This window comes from Zootoca vivipara, chromosome 14 (genome assembly GCF_963506605.1).
Source record: "Zootoca vivipara chromosome 14, rZooViv1.1, whole genome shotgun sequence".
NCBI classification, from domain to species: Eukaryota; Metazoa; Chordata; class Lepidosauria; order Squamata; family Lacertidae; genus Zootoca; species Zootoca vivipara.
In genome coordinates, this window is record NC_083289.1 from 48,911,087 (window position 1) to 48,930,912 (window position 19,826).

General features: G+C 47.4%; 1 protein-coding gene across 2 annotated transcripts; it reads left to right on the top strand.

The window, feature by feature from the left end:
• The first annotated feature begins 496 nt into the window (after nt 1–496).
• FLCN (folliculin) lies at nt 497–19,806 on the top strand. 2 transcript variants are annotated; one of them, XM_035131913.2, is made up of 12 exons: nt 497–850; nt 2,005–2,275; nt 4,014–4,160; nt 6,281–6,502; nt 9,449–9,609; nt 10,612–10,703; nt 11,747–11,940; nt 14,657–14,770; nt 15,178–15,301; nt 18,084–18,215; nt 19,108–19,213; nt 19,586–19,806. In XM_035131913.2, the coding sequence occupies exons 2-12, from the start codon at nt 2,027–2,029 to the stop codon at nt 19,785–19,787; spliced, it is 1,743 nt and encodes a 580-aa protein (XP_034987804.2). In that variant the 5' UTR covers nt 497–850; nt 2,005–2,026; the 3' UTR covers nt 19,788–19,806. The 2 variants fall into 2 exon arrangements, with proteins under 2 accessions (XP_034987804.2, XP_034987805.2); XM_035131914.2 differs by lacking the exon at nt 497–850 and having other exon boundaries at nt 1,750–2,275.
• The last annotated feature ends 20 nt before the right edge of the window (nt 19,807–19,826 follow it).

The following is a 19,826-nucleotide window of genomic DNA, read 5'->3' on the forward strand; positions in this document are numbered from 1 at the left end:
CACCAGGGCATGGAGCCCGATTTATTTTATCTATTTTTATTTTTTAAATTTCTATACCACTTCATATTTTTATGAAAAAGCAGTTTACAGCATATTAAATCAATAAAACATAAATAAAACAATTGCACTAAAAGGCACAGCTTTTCCCCCAATCTGATTTCACAAGGCATCTCGCCTCTCCAGGTGACTCTGTTGTCCTGCGCTGCTACTGTCACATGACTGTCACAGGACTCTCTGGCTCGCAACATCTCCCTAAGGGCATGGGGGTGGGGACTAGAAAGAAGAGCCCGTGACTGAGAGGCACCTGCTCTGATCGCCTTTCCTCTTCCCATCTGACTTTCAGCCTTTCTGCCTCCATTCTGTTCCTTAGACGGCACGAACCCCAGATTTGTATTGCGGAAATATTACTGCTCATCCCCCCCTCTTTCATCGATAGACCCGTCCGTTGTCTCCAGGCTGGAGTAAGCGAGGGCGAGATCATATTCCTATTCTAGGGGGTATCAGTGACGATTAGGAGGAGAATGCCTGGAGGCTAACATACGAGGTTCTGGAACTGAGTTTTTTTCTGTAGCTGTACCTTCGACTATCCCCTCTGTACCCTTGTTCTCCGTGGGGCCTTAATGAAGGCGACTAGAGCTCTCTTGCCTCCCCCTTGGAGAGTGGGCCTAATGGTACGTCCCGCCCAGTCAGTGTCAGGCGCTTCGGGCAGGACCAAGCGTCTGGACAGCTGCGCATGCGCATAGAAGGGTGGAGGAAGCAAGGTTTAGAATGTTGTCCCTAGACCTGCGATAGAAGCCGACCTCACTCAGGACTAGGAGCTTGGTTTTGCACCTGCGGAAGGAACAAAGGGGTAAGGTCTTGGGGGAATGCTTGGGAATGCCAGAGCATGGCTAGGGATGGTGGGTTGGGGGGTGTTTCTTTGGATGTGTGTTAAGCTCAAGTTTACTGCAGAGAGAAGGAGCAAGCATGTTTAGAACTCAAGGCAAGCAGCATGGGGAGCCCCCGCCCCAGAATTTATGCATTTTGAAAACTTCCCCGTGCTGCAGTTTTTACTAGACTCGCTTGCATTGGCTTATTATGCTGGTAGAAGCTAACAAGCAACTAAAAATGATATTGAAACAGGTCGCAGCTCAACAGGGTGATCTGCTCCGGGGGGAGGAAACACAGGAATGAAGGTTGGGAAGAGCTAATGGGTGAGAAGATGGAGGAGCTTTTACAGACCCCAGACAGGGAAGGGCAAATATTGGGGGAAGACTTGCTGGATTGTCAGCTAAGAGGTGCCTGGTGCTATAGCTATAATGCTAGCTAGCTATAATGCTCTTTGACTGCAGTTTTTAGATTTCATATTTAAGCGATGTGGTTTCATTTTGTACTGGGAGGCAGTGTTGCGTAGTAGTTACAGGGTTGGGCAAGGGCTGGGGAGACGAGGGTTCGAGTCCTTACTCAGCTATGTAACTTAGAACCAGCTCCGGTTTTTCAGCCTACTTCACAGGGTTGTTGTGAAGAGGAAAAGGAGGTAGGGAAATCATTACTGTATATAAATTTACATGAGCTCATTCCACTATTTCATTTATTACTCAAGGAGCTCTGTCTGTTATGGTTTCATTTTGGCAGCTGCCTTACTCCTTATAGAAAGGTGGCATATAAATACTAGAAACAATATATGAAATATAGGGCAGGCATCCCCAAACTGCGGCCCTCCAGATGTTTTGGACTACAGTTCCCATCATCCCTGACCACTGTTCCTCTTAGCTAGGGATCATGGGAGTTGTAGGCCAAAACATCTGGAGGGCCGCAGTTTGGGGATGCCTGATATAGGGCATAGGGGGGTGGGGCGAGTTTGCCTGTTTTGCAGGTAGCAGAGAGCAGAAAATGCTCTTCTTTGCCCCTCCAGAAATGTGAATGGGTTATTTCGAAGGTTGTGGAGTGGAAGGTTGAGGCACAGGTTCTGGAAAGGCTACGTGTCCTGTGTTCGAGACCTGCGTGCCTCTCTTGATTCTCCAGGGATTCCTGCCGGAGAGCCGCAATGAACGCCATTGTTGTCCTTTGCCACTTTTGTGAGCTGCATGGGCCTCGTACGCTCTTTTGCACGGAGGTCTTGCACTCGCCTCTTCCGCAAGGGGCGGGCAGTGGAGACAGCCCTGGGCAGAGCGAGCAGGCAGAAGAGGAGGAAGGAGGCATTCAGATGAGCAGCAGGATCCGGTCGCACAGCCCGGCGGAAGGTGCCAGCGCAGACTCCAGCAGCCCAGGGCCCAAGAAGTCCGACATGTGCGAGGCGAGTAGATTTGAGACCGTGAGCTGCTCTTGCACCAGAATGGGAAGTGTTGATATCTTGCCTGTCAGTGGAAGACTGTGTGTCTTCACCTTGAAGCACTGTGGAAATTACTATTTGTTACTATTATTTATTGGTCATTCTTGAACCATAGTAACTCAAAAGTGACTCAGAATGGAGAAACAAGCAAACTCATATTTTGAAACCAGCATTGAAACACAAAAGCAAAATATAGTTTTGCTTTTAAAAAGCTGGATTATAATAGGGTTGTCATAATAATAGCTTTTATTTTGCAAAATTTCCCCCCCCCCAAAGGTTTTTTTTTACCTATTTTTTAGGAAAATAACAAAACAAAGAACAAAAACAAACCACAAACCACTTCCGATATGGGCTGCCATACACCTGGGTCTTTCAGACCATTTTTCCCATTTCCTGAAAATTCCACCCGGACGCCTTTTTCGACGGATGAATGTCTGAGAAATTCTGGATGTATAGCAGCCCTAGATTATAACATCTCACCCACCATAGATAATTGAAAGCTAAAGGCCTGGTGGAAAATGAATGTTTCTGCCTGGCGCCTAAAGATATGCAGTGATGGTTCCAGGAACGCCTCCCTGGGGAGAGCATTCCACAAGCGGGGAGCCACCACCGTAAAGGCCTGTTCTTGTGTTTCCACCCTCCAGACCTCCTAAGAAGGGGGCACGTGGAAAAGAGCCTCAGATTATGATTGCAGGATCTGGGTCAGTTCATTTGGGGAGAGGTGGCCCTTGCAGTATTGGGGTCCTGAGCTTTATAGGTGAAAAACCAAGACTTTGAATTGGGCCCGGAAACTAATTTGCACCTCATGATAAATCCTTTGTGACACAAATGAATTTCTCATGCCCTTATTGTGTCTAGATCAGGAATGGGGACCTTCCTCAGCTGAAGGGCCACATTCCCTCACAAATGACTTTCTGGGGGCCACGTGCAAGGCAAAAGTAGATGGAGCTTTGTGCTTGACTCTTGCCTTGTGAACGGTGCGCTATATTCCAGCCACATAAAAGTCGAGAGGTTCCTTCCTCCACTTCTCTAACCAGGCAAGCAAGACCCATTATCGCAGCTCAGGGTTCTTAGGGTCCTTTAATGGGCTGCAGCTATTATGGGAAACAATCCAAGAGGCTCCCCACCACCCCTTACCTAAAAAAGGAAGTACATTTTCCCGTGGTGTTCCTACACTGTCTGGTTTCAGGGAATGGGCTTCATCCCCCCGTGGCAGGAGATAAGCAGAAGAAAGGAAAAGGAGTCTTCTTACCAGTTAGAAACTTTAATAATCACAGCGAGAAAACAAAGAACACCTCTCCTAGAGTCCCAATTAAAGATTACACCCCCTTAATCTACATCACTTCTGCGTCTTGTAATCTGAGCTCGTCCCCTCTGTGCTTTCTGTTCTGCCACTTTCTGGGCTCTCTGTGACTTTGGAGAAGGGGGGTGATTGCTGCCCAGAGACTGTGAATCTGTTAACCCTCTCTCTTCCAGTGTCTCTTCTCCTAGCTGTTCCCCATCCAGTATTTCCCAGCTCCTGCCTTCTGATCTATGTCCCTCTACACGCCACTATTCCAAATCTATACTGTCGTCCTGCTCCTGGGAAGACTCAGGATCCGCATCAGGGGGAAGGAGAGGCTCCCACCATTCCTCCTCGGTGCAGCCCTTCTCAGCATGGTCCCTGACATACACTAACTCCGGCTTCTCTTTCCGCGACCAGGGTTGCCGCTCTCTGCCTGCAGGGCACCCGGGCTACGTCAGCCACGACAAAGAGACCTCCATCAAATACGTCAGCCACCAGCACCCAAACCACCCCCAGCTCTTCAGTATCGTGCGCCAGGCCTGTGTCCGCAGCCTCAGCTGTGAGGTGAGCCACATACCATGCAAATAATTGCCAGATGCATCCTCTGGCTTAACAACGTGAATTATGTGTATTTTAATGAACCAAACAGAGTGGAAGATTCTGAGTTATGAGAGTGTGTATGAACTTAAAGAGTGCTTAGCTCTTTTTTAAAGGTTGCTATTTTGTTAAGTTGTTAATATTGTTTTACAGATTATAAGGGGACCCAGGTGGCGTTGTGGGTTAAACCACTGAGTCTAGGGCTTGCTGATCAGAAGGTCGGCGGTTCGAATCCCTGCAACGGGGTGAGCTCCCGTTGCTCGGTCCCAGCTCCTGCTAACCTAGCAGTTCGAAAGCACATCAAAGTGCAAGTAGATAAATAGGGACCGCTCCGGTGGGAAGGTAAACAGCGATTCCGTGTGCTGCTCTGGTTCGTCAGAAGCAGCTTTGTCATCACGGCCGTCTTAAGCACCCCTGGCGCCGTGGTGCGACGGATCCCTCTGGCGCCCCCCCGCCCCGTTTCCCAGCGCGGTGGGCGGGCGGGCACAGTGCGGCTGACACAGGCACTGCTGCGCGGCAGGCAGGCAGGCACAGTGCGGGTGCTGTGGGCGCAGCTGCGCGGCGGGCCAGCCAGTGGGCCGGCGCAGCTCGCGGTGCCCCCCTGGCGGGCCGGCGCCGTGGTGCCCTGCGCCACCCAGCCTGGCCATAGGGCCGGCCCTGTTTGTCATGCTGGCCACATGACCCGGAAGCTGTCTATGGACAAACGCCGGCTCCCTCGGCCTACATAGCGAGATGAGCACCGCAACCCCAGAGTCGGACACGACTGGACCTCATGGTCAGGGGCCCCTTTACCTTACAGATTATAAATGCCGTATTGATTTGTTAATCATATAATACGACTTTTGTTGTAATTGTGATGTTTATTTTATTTTTCAGTTGCTGTTTTATAGATGGTCATTGTTTGATGGATGATTTGTTCATTATTTTATATGATTTATGCTGTATTTGTGATGTTTATTCTGGTTTACCATGCTTTAATTTATTTTTTGTAAGCAGCTTTGGGATTCATTTGAATGAAAAGCGGCCTAGAAATACAATGAATCAAATCAAATCTCCCTCGCTCACTATTTGGGGAAGTGACCAGTGGTTGAGCACCTGTGCGCTGTGTGAATAAATATTTTATTTTATATGTTCTAAGTCTTCTTTGGGTGTTCACAAGTTCTAGTGTTATGAGGGAGGGAGGAAAAAATTGTGCATCTACTTTCCCCTTGCCATGTATAATTTTACAAACTTTTATCATGTCGCCTCTTATTCGCCTTTTCTCTGAACTAAAAAGTCCCAAACGCTGCAAGCCTTCTCCTCCATGAACTTGCTTGGTCCTCTTTTAAAGCCACCCTGATTGGTGGTCATCACTTCCTCCTGTGGTAGGGAGTTCCACGGATGAACTGCACTGCATAAACAAGTATTGGCCCGAATACAGGTGAAACTTGGGAAATTAGAATATCGTCGAAAAGTGCATTTATTTCAGTAATGCAACTAAAAAGGTGAAACCAATATATGAGATAGATGCATGACATGCAGAGCAAGATATGTCAAACCTTTAATGGTTGTAATTGTAATTATTTGTCGTTAGGCGGGTCAATTATAAATGGAATGTAATTAATGAAATGTAATAGCGATGTTTATTTTTGTATTATTGTAACGATTTGTTTTATTACTGTGGAATTTTTAAAAGAAAGCATTTGTAAAAATTAAAAGAAAAATTAAAAATAATAAGTTGCATTATGGAAATAATTACTGATATTCTAATTTTCCAAGTTTCACCTGTATAAGTCGCACCTGCAAGTAAGCCGCACCTTTAAAATTCGGCGGCTTGGGAGAGGCTTGGGAGCAGCGGACAGGATGAATGCTGTGGCCCCGCACTCCTGGGCTGCTTCCTGGGGGGGTTGGGGAGCCATGCCGCTTTGACGGCGGCGTAAGGTCGTGAATATAAGCCGCACTTTAACTTTTCACGATAGGAATTTGGGGGGGAAGAGCAGCTTATATTTGGACCAATACAGTACTTCCTCGTATGTGTCCTGAAACTTCCAGCGCTCAGCTCCGTTGCATGTCCGCGGGTTCTAGTGTTAGTTTGATCTCGTTGCCAGGTGTGCCCGGGACGCGAGGGCCCCATCTTCTTCGGCGACGAGCAGCATGGCTTCGTCTTCAGCCACACCTTCTTCATCAAAGACAGCTTGGCGCGTGGCTTCCAGCGCTGGTATAGCATCATTGCCATTATGATGGACCGCATCTATCTCATAAACTCCTGGCCTTTCCTGCTGGGCAAAGTCAGAGGCATCATCGACGAGCTTCAGGGCAAAGCGCTCAAGGTGGGAGCATGCTTGGGGGTTGCTGCTGTTTCTCCCAAATATTTTCCATTGAATTTTTAAAATATCATTTTTATTAAATCTCCAAAAATATTCCAAAACATTTATCGTCAGATTGTTGTTGTTTAGTCGTTTAGTCGTGTCCGACTCTTCGTGACCCCATGGACCATAGCACACCAGGCACTCCTGTCTTCCACTGCCTCCCGCAGTTTGGTCAAACTCATGTTGGTGGCTTCGAGAACACTGTCCAACCATCTCGTCCTCTGTCGTCCCCTTCTCCTTGTGCCCTCCATCTTTCCCAGCATCAGGGTCTTTTCCAGGGAGTCTTCTCTTCTCATGAGGTGGCCAAAGTATTGGAGCCTCAGCTTCACGATCTGTCCTTCTGGTGAGCACTCAGGGCTGATTTCCTTAAGAATGGATATGTTTGATCTTCTTGCAGTCCATGGGTCTCTCAAGAGTCTCCTCCAGCACCATAATTCAAAAGCATCAATTCTTCGGCGATCAGCCTTCTTTATGGTCCAGCTCTCACTTCCATACATCACTACTCTATCGTCGATACAAAAACTTTTTTTCAACATAACTTCCTTGTCTTCCCACCCATCCATTTCTGGTGTTTGTTTTTTTATTTCTATAATAATAATTTGATTTTTTTATACCCTGCCCATCTGGCTGGGTTTCTCCAGCCACTCTGGGCGGCTTACAGCATATATACAAACATCATTTTTATTAGCTGTTTTACAATACACGTGTTTTTATTATCTGAACTTCACTATCATTGGTTCTTTCTGTAATCCACTGCTTATATTTTAATTCTTGCCCACAACTTCATGTACGGGTGATACTTTGATAGGTAATCCATCAATAGGCTCCATCAATTGAATTTTAATAATGAGAAGCAGGTTGCTGAAAAGAGAAATGGAAGAAAAATTAGTTTCAGAAAAGGGAGAAGTTGTCATGATTGCCAAAAAAAAAGGAGTCATAGCATCATGGAATTGCATAGCTGCCAAGTCTCCCGCTGAAAAATGCGGGATCAGCAGCGGCGCAGCACTGGAAGTTGCTTCTACGCATGTCCGGACATGCGTAGAAGCGACTTCCAGTGCCGCGCTACCCATGTATGGGCACCAGAAATCAGGCAGCACCAGGACCCAAAATGGAGCCTCCCTGGCAGGTAAGAAACCCGGGGGATTTACGGGATTTTTCCCAATCTGGGCTGCCAGTGGGAAACGGTTTAAAATACGGGGGTTTCCCGCCGAAAACGGGAGACTTGGCAGCTATGGAATTGTAGAGTTATCTACAGTAGGGCCCAAGGGTCATCTAGTCCAACCCCCCTGCAATGCAGGAATCTCAGCTAAAGCATCCAGGACAGGTGACCACCCAACCTCTGTCTGAAAACCTCCAAGGAAGGAGAGTCCACCACTTCCTGAGGGAGACCGTTCCGCTGTCGAATGGCTATTACGGTGGTACCTCGACTTACGAAGGCGATCCGTTCCGCGACGCTCTTCGTAAGTCGAAACCTTCGGATGTCGAGGCATTCGGAAGTCGAGGTGCCACTGTACTGTCAGAAGGTTCTTCCTGATGTTTAGCTGGAATCTCCTTTCTTGTAACTTGAAGCCACTGATTCGAGTCCTACCCTCCAGAGCAGGAGAACACAAGCTTGTTCCCTCTTCCGTGTGACGGCCCTTGAGATATTTGAAGATGACTATCCTATCTCCTCTTTTCTAGGCTAAGCAGACCCAAGTCCTACAACTGTTAGGCTTTGTATAGGGCAGGCATGTCCAGCTCCCAAGAGACTGCAAATTTCTCCCAGTATAAAAAAATTGGCAGTGATCTACTCATTATCCAAAGTTGTTGAGCTTTTTTTTGGGGGGGGGATTGCACAGTTTTTTAGCTCCCCCCCCCCGGTAACTTTTTCTACACGATAAGGATCCTGTGATCTACCAGGATCAGCCGGAGATCTACCGGTAGATCACGATCTACTGGTTGGACATCCCTGGTATAGGATATAGCTATACTGGGGGCCTTTTTGGTGCCTGCTCCCAGATTTTGGAACTCCCTCCCTAAAGAGATTTGACTGGCTCCCTCTTTGTTGTCCTTCGAAGACACTCTCTTTGGGGAACTGACTGCTTTTAGTGAAAGGGCTGTTGCCGTTCTGTTTTCATTGCAGTTATCTGTATGCACCCAACAGGTATTCATAGAGTTGTACAGTCTGAAGGGGCCACAAGGGCCATCCAGTCCAACCCCCTGCAATGTAGGAATCTTTTAGCCCAACGTGGGGCTCAAACCCACAACCCTGAGACTCAGGTTCTACTTTGATATGTAGTTTTCATTCTGTTAATGTTTAATTGCTTTTTTAATGATTGTGGTCTCCCCCCCCCCAAATGCTTTTAGGTTAGGCATAGGCTAACTCCGCCCCACCAGATGTTTTGGACTACAATTCCCATCATCCCTGACCACTGGTCCTGTTAGCTAGGGATCATGGGAGTTGTAGGCCAAAACATCTGGAGGGCCGACGGTTGCCTATGAATGTTTTAGGCGTTCCTAAAAGCCGCCTCAGGTTCCCATCAGGGGGGAAAGTGGGGTATTCCGTAAATAAAATTTAAAAATTAAAATAATCATACTCAATAATAAAAAAGACCAAGAGGGAAAGGATGCGTGGTCTGGAATTACGAAAGGGTTCGGTGCATTTTCATTCTCTTTTTTAAAATATATATATTTTAATTAGTTTTCCAAATTATTACAAATCTACCAAAATTGCTTTAATACGATTTCTTCAAATCAGGTTGCCCACTCCTGTTGCAAACCTATGCCCATCTCTTCCTCCTATTGCCACATCTTCTCTTCTTTAATTGCCATTCCATCCATTACTAAGTTGTTGTCCAGTTTTACAGCAAGCCATAATTTCCTCCTCGCAGGCAGTGCCATTTTTATTCTCGCTCGTCTGCCCTGCAGGTCTTTGAAGCTGAGCAGTACGGATGCCCCCAGCGGGCGCAGCGCATGAACACGGCTTTTACTCCTTTCCTGCACCAGCGGAACGGAAACGCGGCTCGTTCCCTCACCTCTCTGACGAACGACGAGAACCTGTGGGCCTGCCTCCACACCTCCTTTGCCTGGTAACCCACTTTGTGTGTCTCTCACCTACAGTGCCGGATTTACGTACAAGCTAAACAAGCTGTAGCTTAGGGCCCCACTTTCCTGGGGGCCCCCAAAAAAAAATTTAAAGGAAAAAACCCCTGGATGTACATTTCCAAAATATAAGATGAAAAAACAAAATAAAACCTACATACAGCAAGTGTTTGGTGTTGTGTCGGCTCCTATGATGTAAGTCATGGGCCTAGGCTGCTCCCTGAAATATCACTGGTTTGCTCATTTCTATATATAGGGTAGGAGGGACCCAGGTGGCGCTGTGGTTAAACCACTGAGCCTAGGGCTTGCTGATCAGAAGGTCGGCGGTTCGAATCCCTGTGACGGGGTGAGCTCCCGTTGCTTGGTCCCAGCTCCTGCCAACCTAGCAGTTCGAAAGCACGTCAAAGTGCAAGTAGATAAATAGGGACCGCTATAGCGGGAAGGTAAACGGCGTTTCCATGTGCTGCTCTGGTTCGCCAGAAGCGGCTTAGTCATGCTGGCCACATGACCTGGAAGCTGTATGCCAGCTCCCTCGGCCAATAACGCGAGATGAGTGCCGCAACCCCAGAGTCGGTCACGACTGGACCTAATGGTCAGGGGTCCCTTTACCTTTACCTTTACCTTTCTATATAGGGTGCCTCCATTCTGCATGGACTGGCAACAATGGCTTTAGATACCGATTAGGTCCATAAATTACCATAGAGCATATATTCAACACAAAAAACAGCGACGTAGCACGACAGCCGTGCTTAACCGCCAAGGAAAGATCTTGGTTGAATATTCAACTTCCTTGGGTCTCAGATAAATTTGTAATGGACTCTGCACCGGATCAGAACCCGAGGATCCGCGGAGTTTGCTTCCCAAAGCAGGCAACTAGACATTTGTCGGAAGGGCTTGAAACCGTTGCCCGCCGGCAGCTGATACATAGAGGTGGCATTTTTGCTGTGCCATCTTTACTTAAATCCGGGGTCCCTTTCTCGCTTCCTCAGGCTCCTGAAGGCATGTGGCAGCAGACTGACGGAGAAGCTTCTGGAAGGTGCGCCCACAGAGGATACCCTTGTTCAGATGGAGAAATTGGCTGGTAAGGCTTACAGCTGCTTGAGTTGGAAAAAGTGTTGGGTGGAGGAGCGCTGCGCCTCTTGAGTTGTCATGCAGTTCTACTCAATATTGATCCGGAACGGAACCTCAACGTATAGTTAGCGGAGTAAAAACTGAAAACACGTTGCAGGATTCCCCCAAAATAGAACCCAGGCTTTTTAGACTTGCCTACCCATGTACTAGGGACAGCAGGTGGCGCTGTGGGTTGAACCCCAGAGCCTAGGGCTTGCCGATCAGAAGGTCGGCGGTTCGAATCCCTGCGACGGGGTGAGCTTCCATTGCGCGGTCCCAGCTCCTGCCAACCTAGCAGTTTGAAATATATATATAATATATATATTTATTTTTACCCCGCCCTCCCTAGTCAAAACCAGGCTCAGGGCAGCTCACACCAATAAAATTACAATAAAACATAAAAAGCACTTGATTAAAATACAGATTAAAATACAGTATTAAAATTTAAAATGCAGCCTGATTTTAAGTAGTCCATAAATCCAAGCCATGAGGGAGGAAAACACAGGGAAAGCATGAAGTGCAAGTAGATAAATAAGTACTGCTCCGGCAGGAAGGTAAACTGTGTTTCTGTGCACTGCTCTGGCTCGCCAGAAGCGGCTTAGTCATGCTGGCCACATGACCTGGAAGCTGTACGCCGGCTCCCTCTGCCAATAACGCGAGATGAGCGCCCCAACCCCAGAGTCGTCCGTGACTGGACCTAATGGTCAGGGGTCCCTTTACCCTTTACCCATGTACTATCTAATACCAAAAGGACACATTGGTTACCAAATGTTATCTCCCCCCAATTCTCCTACCCCACTAGACCCCCCCATCTCTTTCTCTCACCCCTCTCTCTCTTTCTTCCCCAAACACCCTCACACGACTTTCGTTGTGCTTTCTTAGCACCAGCATAGTATCACACTCGCTGGTTAACGCATGTATGCAAACAGCTCCTTTTCACTTCAGAAGGAGCATGGAAATGGGATTTCCTTCCTTAAGGCCTTTCTCTCTCTCTCTCCTTTCTTTCTCCTGGAGATCTTGAGGAAGAATCGGAAGGCTGGGACAACTCTGAGGAGGAGGACGGGAAAGCTCCAAGCCAGGGTGATGATGCTCGGGAATCCCGAGAGCTTGTCAAAAGTCCCACGGACTCCTCCCTCACCTTGGACTGCAGCAACTGGAACATGGCGCCCAGGAACCAGGGATTCCGCTCCCTCCGGCACCTGAGACAGGTAAAGGGTGGGGTGCTCACCTGGGGTAATAATAATAATAATAATAAATAATAATAATAATTTATTATTTATACCCCACCCATCTGGCCGGGTTCTCCCAGCCACTCTGGGCGGCTTCCAACAAAACATTAAAATAGAGAAATCAAACATTAAAAGCTTCCCTAAACAGGGCTGCCTTGAGATGCCTTCTAAAGGTCTGGTAATTGTTGTTTGCTTTGACCTCTGGTGGGAGGGCATTCCACAGGGTGGGTGCCACTACCGAGAAGGCCCTGAGTTTTTTTTAAAAAAAAAATCATAGACATAGAATTAAGAGGTTGGAAGGGACCCCAAGAGTCGTCTAGTCCACCTGATCAGATGAAACTGTTTATGCCTGGATTCTGCTAGGCCAGAGATGGAAAGAAGGAACAACAATTCCGTCCAAGGAAGCGTGGCAGATAAAATTGATGAACTATATACTGAAACGGCAAAACTTAACAGGAAGAATTAGAAAACCAGGAAGAGGCAAATTTTAATAAAGAACAGGGAAAGTTTATAATCTTTTTGCAAAATTATTGTAAACAATGACATTCATTGGTAGGTTTGGCAGAAGATTGGAACCATGGATTGGCAAAGGATTTATCGTAATAGAGTTACGGAAGAGCGAGGATCCCCACAAAGGGGGCAGGGAGGAAAGTCAAAGGGGATTTCATGTTTTTATTGCGTTTGTTTACTTTTCTTGTGCTTATTGTATGTAAAATTGAAAGTGCAAGCATAAATTATATACTGTATATAAAAAAGAGTCATCTATTCCAACCCCTTGCAATTCAGGAATCTCAACTAAAGCATCCATAGTAGATGGCCATCCAACCTCTGCTTAAACACCTCCAAGGAAGGGGAATAATAGAATCATAGAGTTGGAAGAGACCACAAGGGCCATCCAGTCCAACCCCCTGCCAAGCAGGAAACACCATCAGTATTCACCTCAGTATTCAACTTATATGCAGAATTCATCATGCGAAAGGCTGGACTAGATGAATCCCAAGACGGAATTAAGATTGCCGGAAGAAATATCAACAACCTCAGATATGCAGATGACACACCCTTGATGGCAGAAAGTGAGGAGGAATTAAAGAACCTTTTAATGAGGGTGAAAGAGGAGAGCGCAAAATATGGTCTGAAGCTCAACATCAAAAAAACTAAGATCATGGCCACTGGTCCCATCACCTCCCGGCAAATAGAAGGGGAAGAAGTGGAGGCAGTGAGAGATTTTACTTTCTTGAGCTCCTTGATCACTGCAGATGGTGACAGCAGTCACAAAATTAAAAGACGCCTGCTTCTTAGGAGAAAAGCAATGACAAACCTAGACAGCATCTTAAAAAGCAGAGACATCACCTTGCCGACAAAGGTCCGTATAGTTAAAGCTATGGTTTTCCCAGTAGTGATGTATGGAAGTGAGAGCTGGACCATAAAGAAGGCTGATCGCCGAATAATTGATGCTTTTGAATTATGGTGCTGGAGGAGACTCTTGAGAGTCCCATGGACTGCTAGAAGATCAAACCTATCCATTCTGAAGGAAATCGGCCCTGAGCGCTCACTGGAAGGACAGATCCTGAAGCTGAGGCTCCAATACTTTGGCCACCTCATGAGAAGAGAAGAATCCCTGGAAAACACCCTGATGTTGGGAAAGATTGAGGGCACTAGGAGAAGGGGACGACAGAGGACGAGATGGTTGGACAGTGTTCTCGAAGCTACGAACATGAGTTTGACCAAACTGCGGGAGGCAGTGCAAGACAGGAGTGCCTGGCGTGCTCTGGTCCATGGGGTCACGAAGAGTCGGATACGACTAAACGACTAAACAACAACAAATTCACCTGTCTGGGGCTCTGAATTGCCCTCTCAGTCTCACCTGTGTCCTTTGCAAGGAGGACAACACAAAGCAGACTGCTCTCTTTTCTCTAGACTTCCGCGTGCCCCGCTTTCCTCATTTCACCACCTCCCAAGGAAGGCCGTTTCCCTGTCAAACAGTTCCTACCGTCATTCTTTCAGATGTTTAGTTGGAATCTCCTTCCTTGTAACTTGAATCCATTGGTTCGAGTCCTGCCCTCCAGAGCAGGCAAAAACAAGCTTGCTCCCTCTTCCATGTGACAGCCCTTGAGATATTTTAAGATGGCTATCCTATCTCCTCTCAGTCTCCTCTTTCCCAGGTTAAACATAACCAGCTCCTTCAACCGCTCCTCACCAGGCAATGTGGCTCCGCCCACTTTTGCCATGCCACCCCCCCCCCGCCCGTATAAATGCAGTGTGTTTAAAGATTCTGCCTGTATTCCAAATTTATAATAACAGTAAGCCAAAGGGATAGCGCTTTCAGAACATTGGTGGCCAAGTTGGAAGGCCGCTGCGGAAAGATGACTGCTTGAAGAATGGGTAGGCAAACTAAGGCCTGGGGGCCGGATCCAACCCAATCACCTTCTCAATCTGGCCTGCGGACGGTCTGGGAAACAGCGTGTTTTTACATGAGTAGAATGTGTGCTTTTATTTAAAATGCATCTCTGGGTAATTTGTGGGGCATAGGAATTCATTCTGTTTTCCAAAATATACTCCGGCCCCTCACAAGGTCTGAGGGACAGGGGACCGGCCCCCTGCTGAAAAAGTGTGCTGACCCCTGTATGAAGCTTCAGAGGGTGCGTTAAAAGAATGGATGGTAATCTTTACGTCATTTCCCCCACTTTAATTTTAGGTTTTGGGGCCTTCTGCTTTCCGCATGTTGGCGTGGCATGTGCTCATGGGGAACCAAGTCATTTGGAAAGCGCGGGACGCAGACCTTGTCCAGTCCGCCTTCGACGTCCTTCGGGTAGGAACCTAAGAATCTGCCTTCTCAAACCCTCGGTCCATCTGGATCAGTATTGCCTGCACTGGCTGGCAGTGGCTCTGCGGTACTTCAGAAATTCCCAGCCCTGCAGGGAGGTGTCAGGATTCGAACCTGGGACCTTCCGAATGCAGAGCAGGCGCTCCACGACTGAGCTACCGCCCTTTCGCCAGAGCTGTGTCTGCTCTCCGTTACCCGGGCCCATGCATCTTGGGGGCGGAGAGGTGCCTGGCGGTGATTGGCTAGGCTGCCCTGATGTCACAGGAGGGGGCGGGGCAGGCAGAGCTCTTGTCCCCTTCCAGCCTGCGGCTCGCCCTGGGCAGAGCTGCGGGTTGCGAGAGCGAAACCTGTGCTTGGGGCGGGTTCTCACGCTGCTGCCTTTCTGACGCCAGACCATGCTGCCCATCGGCTGCGTTCAGATCATCCCCTACAGCGACAAATATGAGGAGGCTTATCGGTGCAACTTTCTGGGCCTCGCTCCCCATGTGCAGATCCCGCCCCACATTCTGTCATCTGGTAAGAGCAAATTCACCTCTTTTCTTCTTCTTGAGTCGGCTTCCAGCACATAAAGAAACATCATCAAACATCAAACTTCAAAAACTTCCTGATACAGGGCTGCCTTCAGGTGGCTTCTAAAAGTTGTACAGTGGTACCTCGGTTTAAGAACAGTCCGGTTTAAGAACGATTTGGTTTACAAACTCTGCAAAACCGGAAATAGTGTCTTGGTTTGAGAACTTTACCTTGGTCTATGAACGGAAACCGAACGGTGGAAGGGCACTGGTGGCAGGAGGCCTCATTAGGGAAATCGCGCCTCGGTTTAAGAATGGTTTTGGTTTAAGAACGGATTAAGTTTGTAAACCGAGGTACTACTGTATAGTTATTTATCTCCTTGACACCTGATGGGAGGGCGTTCCACAGGGAAGGCGCCACTGCCAAGAAGGCCCCGTGAGTTTCATGGCGGAGTGGGGGATTTGAACCCAGGTCTCCCAGGTCCTAGTCGGGCATGCTAACCACTACGCCACACTGCCTTTCTGAATCGTATGTGGCAGATCCTCACCCTCTTGCAGATCATTTCAACTTTGCTCAGCTTTTTTTTTTTTAAGCTTCTTTGGCACCGCGCTGTATCGTTACCGCAGCTCAACTAAAACTCTCATCATCATAATTGGGAATTGGGGGTGTTTGACTGGAACTAATTGCTAGAGATGGACCCAGGTGGCGCTGTGGGTTAAACCACAGAGTCTAGGGCTTGCTGATCAGAAGGTTGGCGGTTCGAATCCCTGCAACGGGGTGAGCTCCCGTTGCTCGGTCCCAGCTCCTGCCCACCTAGCAGTTCGAAAGCACGTCAAAGTGCAAGTAGATAAATAGGGACCGCTCTGGCGGGAAGGTAAACGGCGTTTCCGTGCGCTGCTCTGGTTCGCCAGAAGCGGCTTTTCATGCTGGCCACATGACCCGGAAGCTGTCTGCGGACAAACGCTGGCTCCCTCGGCCTATAGAGCGAGATGAGCGCCGCAACCCCAGAGTCGGACACGACTGGACCTGATGGTCAGGGGCCCCTTTTAATTGCTAGAGATGGAATGGCCACAGTTTCATCTGTGTTTTACTGATTTATTCTTAAACTGCCTTGGGGATTAGTTTGGATGAAGGACGGTTGAGCCAACAAGAAAGGATAAAGCTCGGGTTGTAGTTGTAGTTGTAGTTCAGCTGGTTGTAGTTCAGCGGAGGGTGTCAAATCCTGGTGTCTCCAGTCAAAAGTACCAGGTAGCCAAGTCTTCCACATTTTGGGGCTTGTGGTACACTTGCAATGTGGAGAGACACTTGCTTCTTTGCTTTTCCAAAGGATCTGGGTAAAAAATGTGATCTGGTAGACTTAAAACAGATCCTCTTGAATTTCCATGGTTTTTATGTGGGACACCCCCCCCCCCAAAAAAAACCCCTCATTGTATTAGATTTTCTCCAATGAATCACTCCAGTTGTGATGTTTAAGACAGCTTTTTGGGGTCCCGAAAACAGTAGCAGCTCAGGAACCGACATGGGTGGAGTCCACAGGCCTGTAAGATACATGAGTCTTCTATAGAGGTGTTGCCTGATTTACGTATAAGCTAAACAAGCTATAGCTTAGGGCCCTATTCTCTTGCCCCCTCCCCAAAAGTTATGAGTCTTTGTAAATTATGTTTCTAAAGGAACTTTTCTTATTGCCAAATGCCAATGTGTTTGCATTATTAAGTTTATTATGAATAACAAATCATTTTAGGTTAGAGCTTAATAATTATTGCACTATTAATATACTTCTTCTTAATTGTATTTCACTATTAATATACTTCTTAATTGTATTTCACTTCCACAATTACTTTGATAAAATACATATTTTGTTATGTGCAAATGGTTTTAGGTACCTATTAGGTCCATAAATTACCACATAGCATACAGTCATACCTCGGTTTAAGTATGATTCGATTTGAGTACTTTCAGTTTAAGTACTCCGCGGACACGTCTGGAACGGATTAATCCACTTTCCATTACTTTCAATGGGAAAGTTCGCTTCAGGTTAAGTACGCTTCAGGTTAAGTACAGACTTCTGGAACCAATTGTGTACTTAAACCAAGGTATCACTGTATACTCAACACAAAAAACAGTGACAATTTGTTGTTGACAAAGGACAGCTGGACATATAAAGGGACCCATTACCTTCAGTAGCTTAGGGCCTTGTCAAACCTAAACCGGTCCCTGTATAGAGGCACCCCCTTGTCTTAACTTTACCCATGCATAGAAATTAAGCCGTTTTCTCAGAGGAAAAGCAGGCCTGCATGATCAGAGTCATGGCTGTTTCAGCAGGAAGAATTCAGCGTCTGCTTTTTGTCAGGCTGGTCCAGGCTGAGTTTTTTCCTGCACAAACGCTCTTGACAATAAACAGATTCTCCTAACGATATCCTTCCACACACTATTTCTACATCTCTTCCTGTGTAGGCTGTCCAAAAATGCATACATCAATACGTTTAGTCGCTACCCCATCAAGATAAACCTTACAATGGTAGATTTTTTAAAATTTTATTTTCCTGCGCAATCTCTGGGCAGAATCCAGCATTAGTCATTAGCAGCCCTGTCCATTCATTTCAGTGGGTCTACTCTTGTGACTAATGTTGGACATGACATGGTTCCCCATGCCTGCTCTAACCATTCTACCGCACTGTCTCTCGAGTGGTAACTAATATCCTGTGACTAATTTAGGGGCATGTCTCAAAGGCTGCACTGTGGAGAGTTACTGTTTGTAAAACTAGTGTGGGCTTTCTTTCCCTTTTAGAGTTCACCGTCCTTGTGGAAGTCCGCACGGCCACGCGGTCGAGCCTCTATCCTGTCTTGTTTGACGATGAGCAGCCTCTCAGCAAATACGAATTTGTGGTCACAAGCGGGAGCCCCGTGGCAGCAGACAGAGGTAAGTAGCATGCCTTAACAAGAACAGAGTCCTTTGTGGTCTGGTAGCCACGTTGAAATGACTGTCACCACGCTAAATCAGAGATGCCTACCGTGTTGCTGTTTGTTTGAGGGGAGGGAGGAGGAGAGGAATTAGGTATGCAAACAGACAAGTTGTGTTTGTGGCCTGAAATACTGTACTTTTCCGTGTATAAGATGTCCCCATGTTTAAGACACCATCTCTTTTTTGGGACTCCAAATAAGAGAAAATTGGGGGGGGGGAGAGATTGCCCAGAGTTGCTGAGCTTTCTTTGGTGGGTTTTTTTTTGCTGAAAATCGCTCACCCGCAGGAATGCAGCAGCCAATTGCATGCATGTTGGCGATGCCACCAATCGTCTGCACGCTTGCCGAAAGCAAGCACCAATCGCCTGCCCAATTGCTGCAGAAGCCAATAGCCAGCGGACCTTGCAGCACCCACCAATCACCCACCAAAACGCCACGGACAATATCCTGCTCGCAGCAGCCACCAATTGGCACGTCCCACCTCTCCACTGTGTATAAAATGACCCCACGTTTTAGCATAATATTTTAATAAAATAACCTCGTCTTAAACACGGAAAAATATGGTACGCACATGAATGTTTGGTGCAGCAGTAAAACTGCTAGCACATTTGCAAAGCTAAGCAGGGTCCGGTATGGTTTCAAATGGGATGGGAGACCGCATGTTTGAGATTCCTGTATTGCAGGGGTTGGATTAATGACCCTCACAGTAAGACAATGCAAGCCATGGAGTTGTGCCAAAGGGCAAGGTGGATTTTGAGGAGGTTGCTACCTGCGTGTGAAAGAAATTTTGTAAGCACTTCTGGAGCACTTAATAGTGCAGCGCAGCTAAGTATTTTTCTTTCTGGTCCCAGTTGGTCCCACCATCTTGAACAAGATTGAAGCGGCCCTGACGAACCAGAACCTCTCTGTGGACGTGGTGGACCAATGCCTTATCTGCCTTAAGGAGGAGTGGATGAAGTAAGTGTCCAGGGGCCTTGAGAAAAACCAGAGCCCTGTCTGAAGCCTAGCACCTTGTTTTCTCAGTGGCCAGTCAGAGGCCTTTGGGAAGCCTGCAAGCAACGATCTTGAGTGCAACAGCAATTCCCCCCACTTCTGGTTCATGCCAATGGGTATTCAGAGGTTTTATCAAGCCTTCAGCATAATCGTAATCATAATAAATATTCTTTATACCCCGCCCATCTGGCTGGGTTTCCCCAGCCACTCTGGGCAGCTTCCAACTTATATAAAAACAAACATTAAAAATCTTCCCAGTACGGAGCTGCCTTCAGATGTTTAGAGACAGAATAAGGTTGGCTGCGTACGAATTTTCTTTTCATTTCCCCTCTGCAGCAAAGTGAAGGTCCTCTTCAAATTCACGAAAGTGGACAGCAGGCCGAAAGAAGACACCCAGAAGCTGCTGGGCATCTTGGGAGCGGCCGAAGAGGACAATGTGAAGCTGCTGAAATTCTGGATGACCGGCCTGAGCAAGACCTACAAGTCTCACCTGATGTCAACGGTCCGCAGCCCGACTTCTTCGGAGTCTCGAAACTAGGAAACGCGAACTCTTCCAGCTCTGCTTGAGGAAACCCTC

What these genes read in the sequence shown, in the direction of transcription:
- FLCN (XM_035131913.2), top strand. Translation starts at nt 2,027, where the DNA reads ATGAACGCCATTGTTGTCCTTTGCCACTTTTGTGAGCTGCATGGGCCT. An exon ending in CTCCACACCTCCTTTGCCTG is followed by an intron (nt 9,610 to 10,611) that starts GTAACCCACTTT and finishes TCGCTTCCTCAG; the next exon opens with GCTCCTGAAGGCATGTGGCA. An exon ending in CCCTCCGGCACCTGAGACAG is followed by an intron (nt 11,941 to 14,656) that starts GTAAAGGGTGGG and finishes CTTTAATTTTAG; the next exon opens with GTTTTGGGGCCTTCTGCTTT.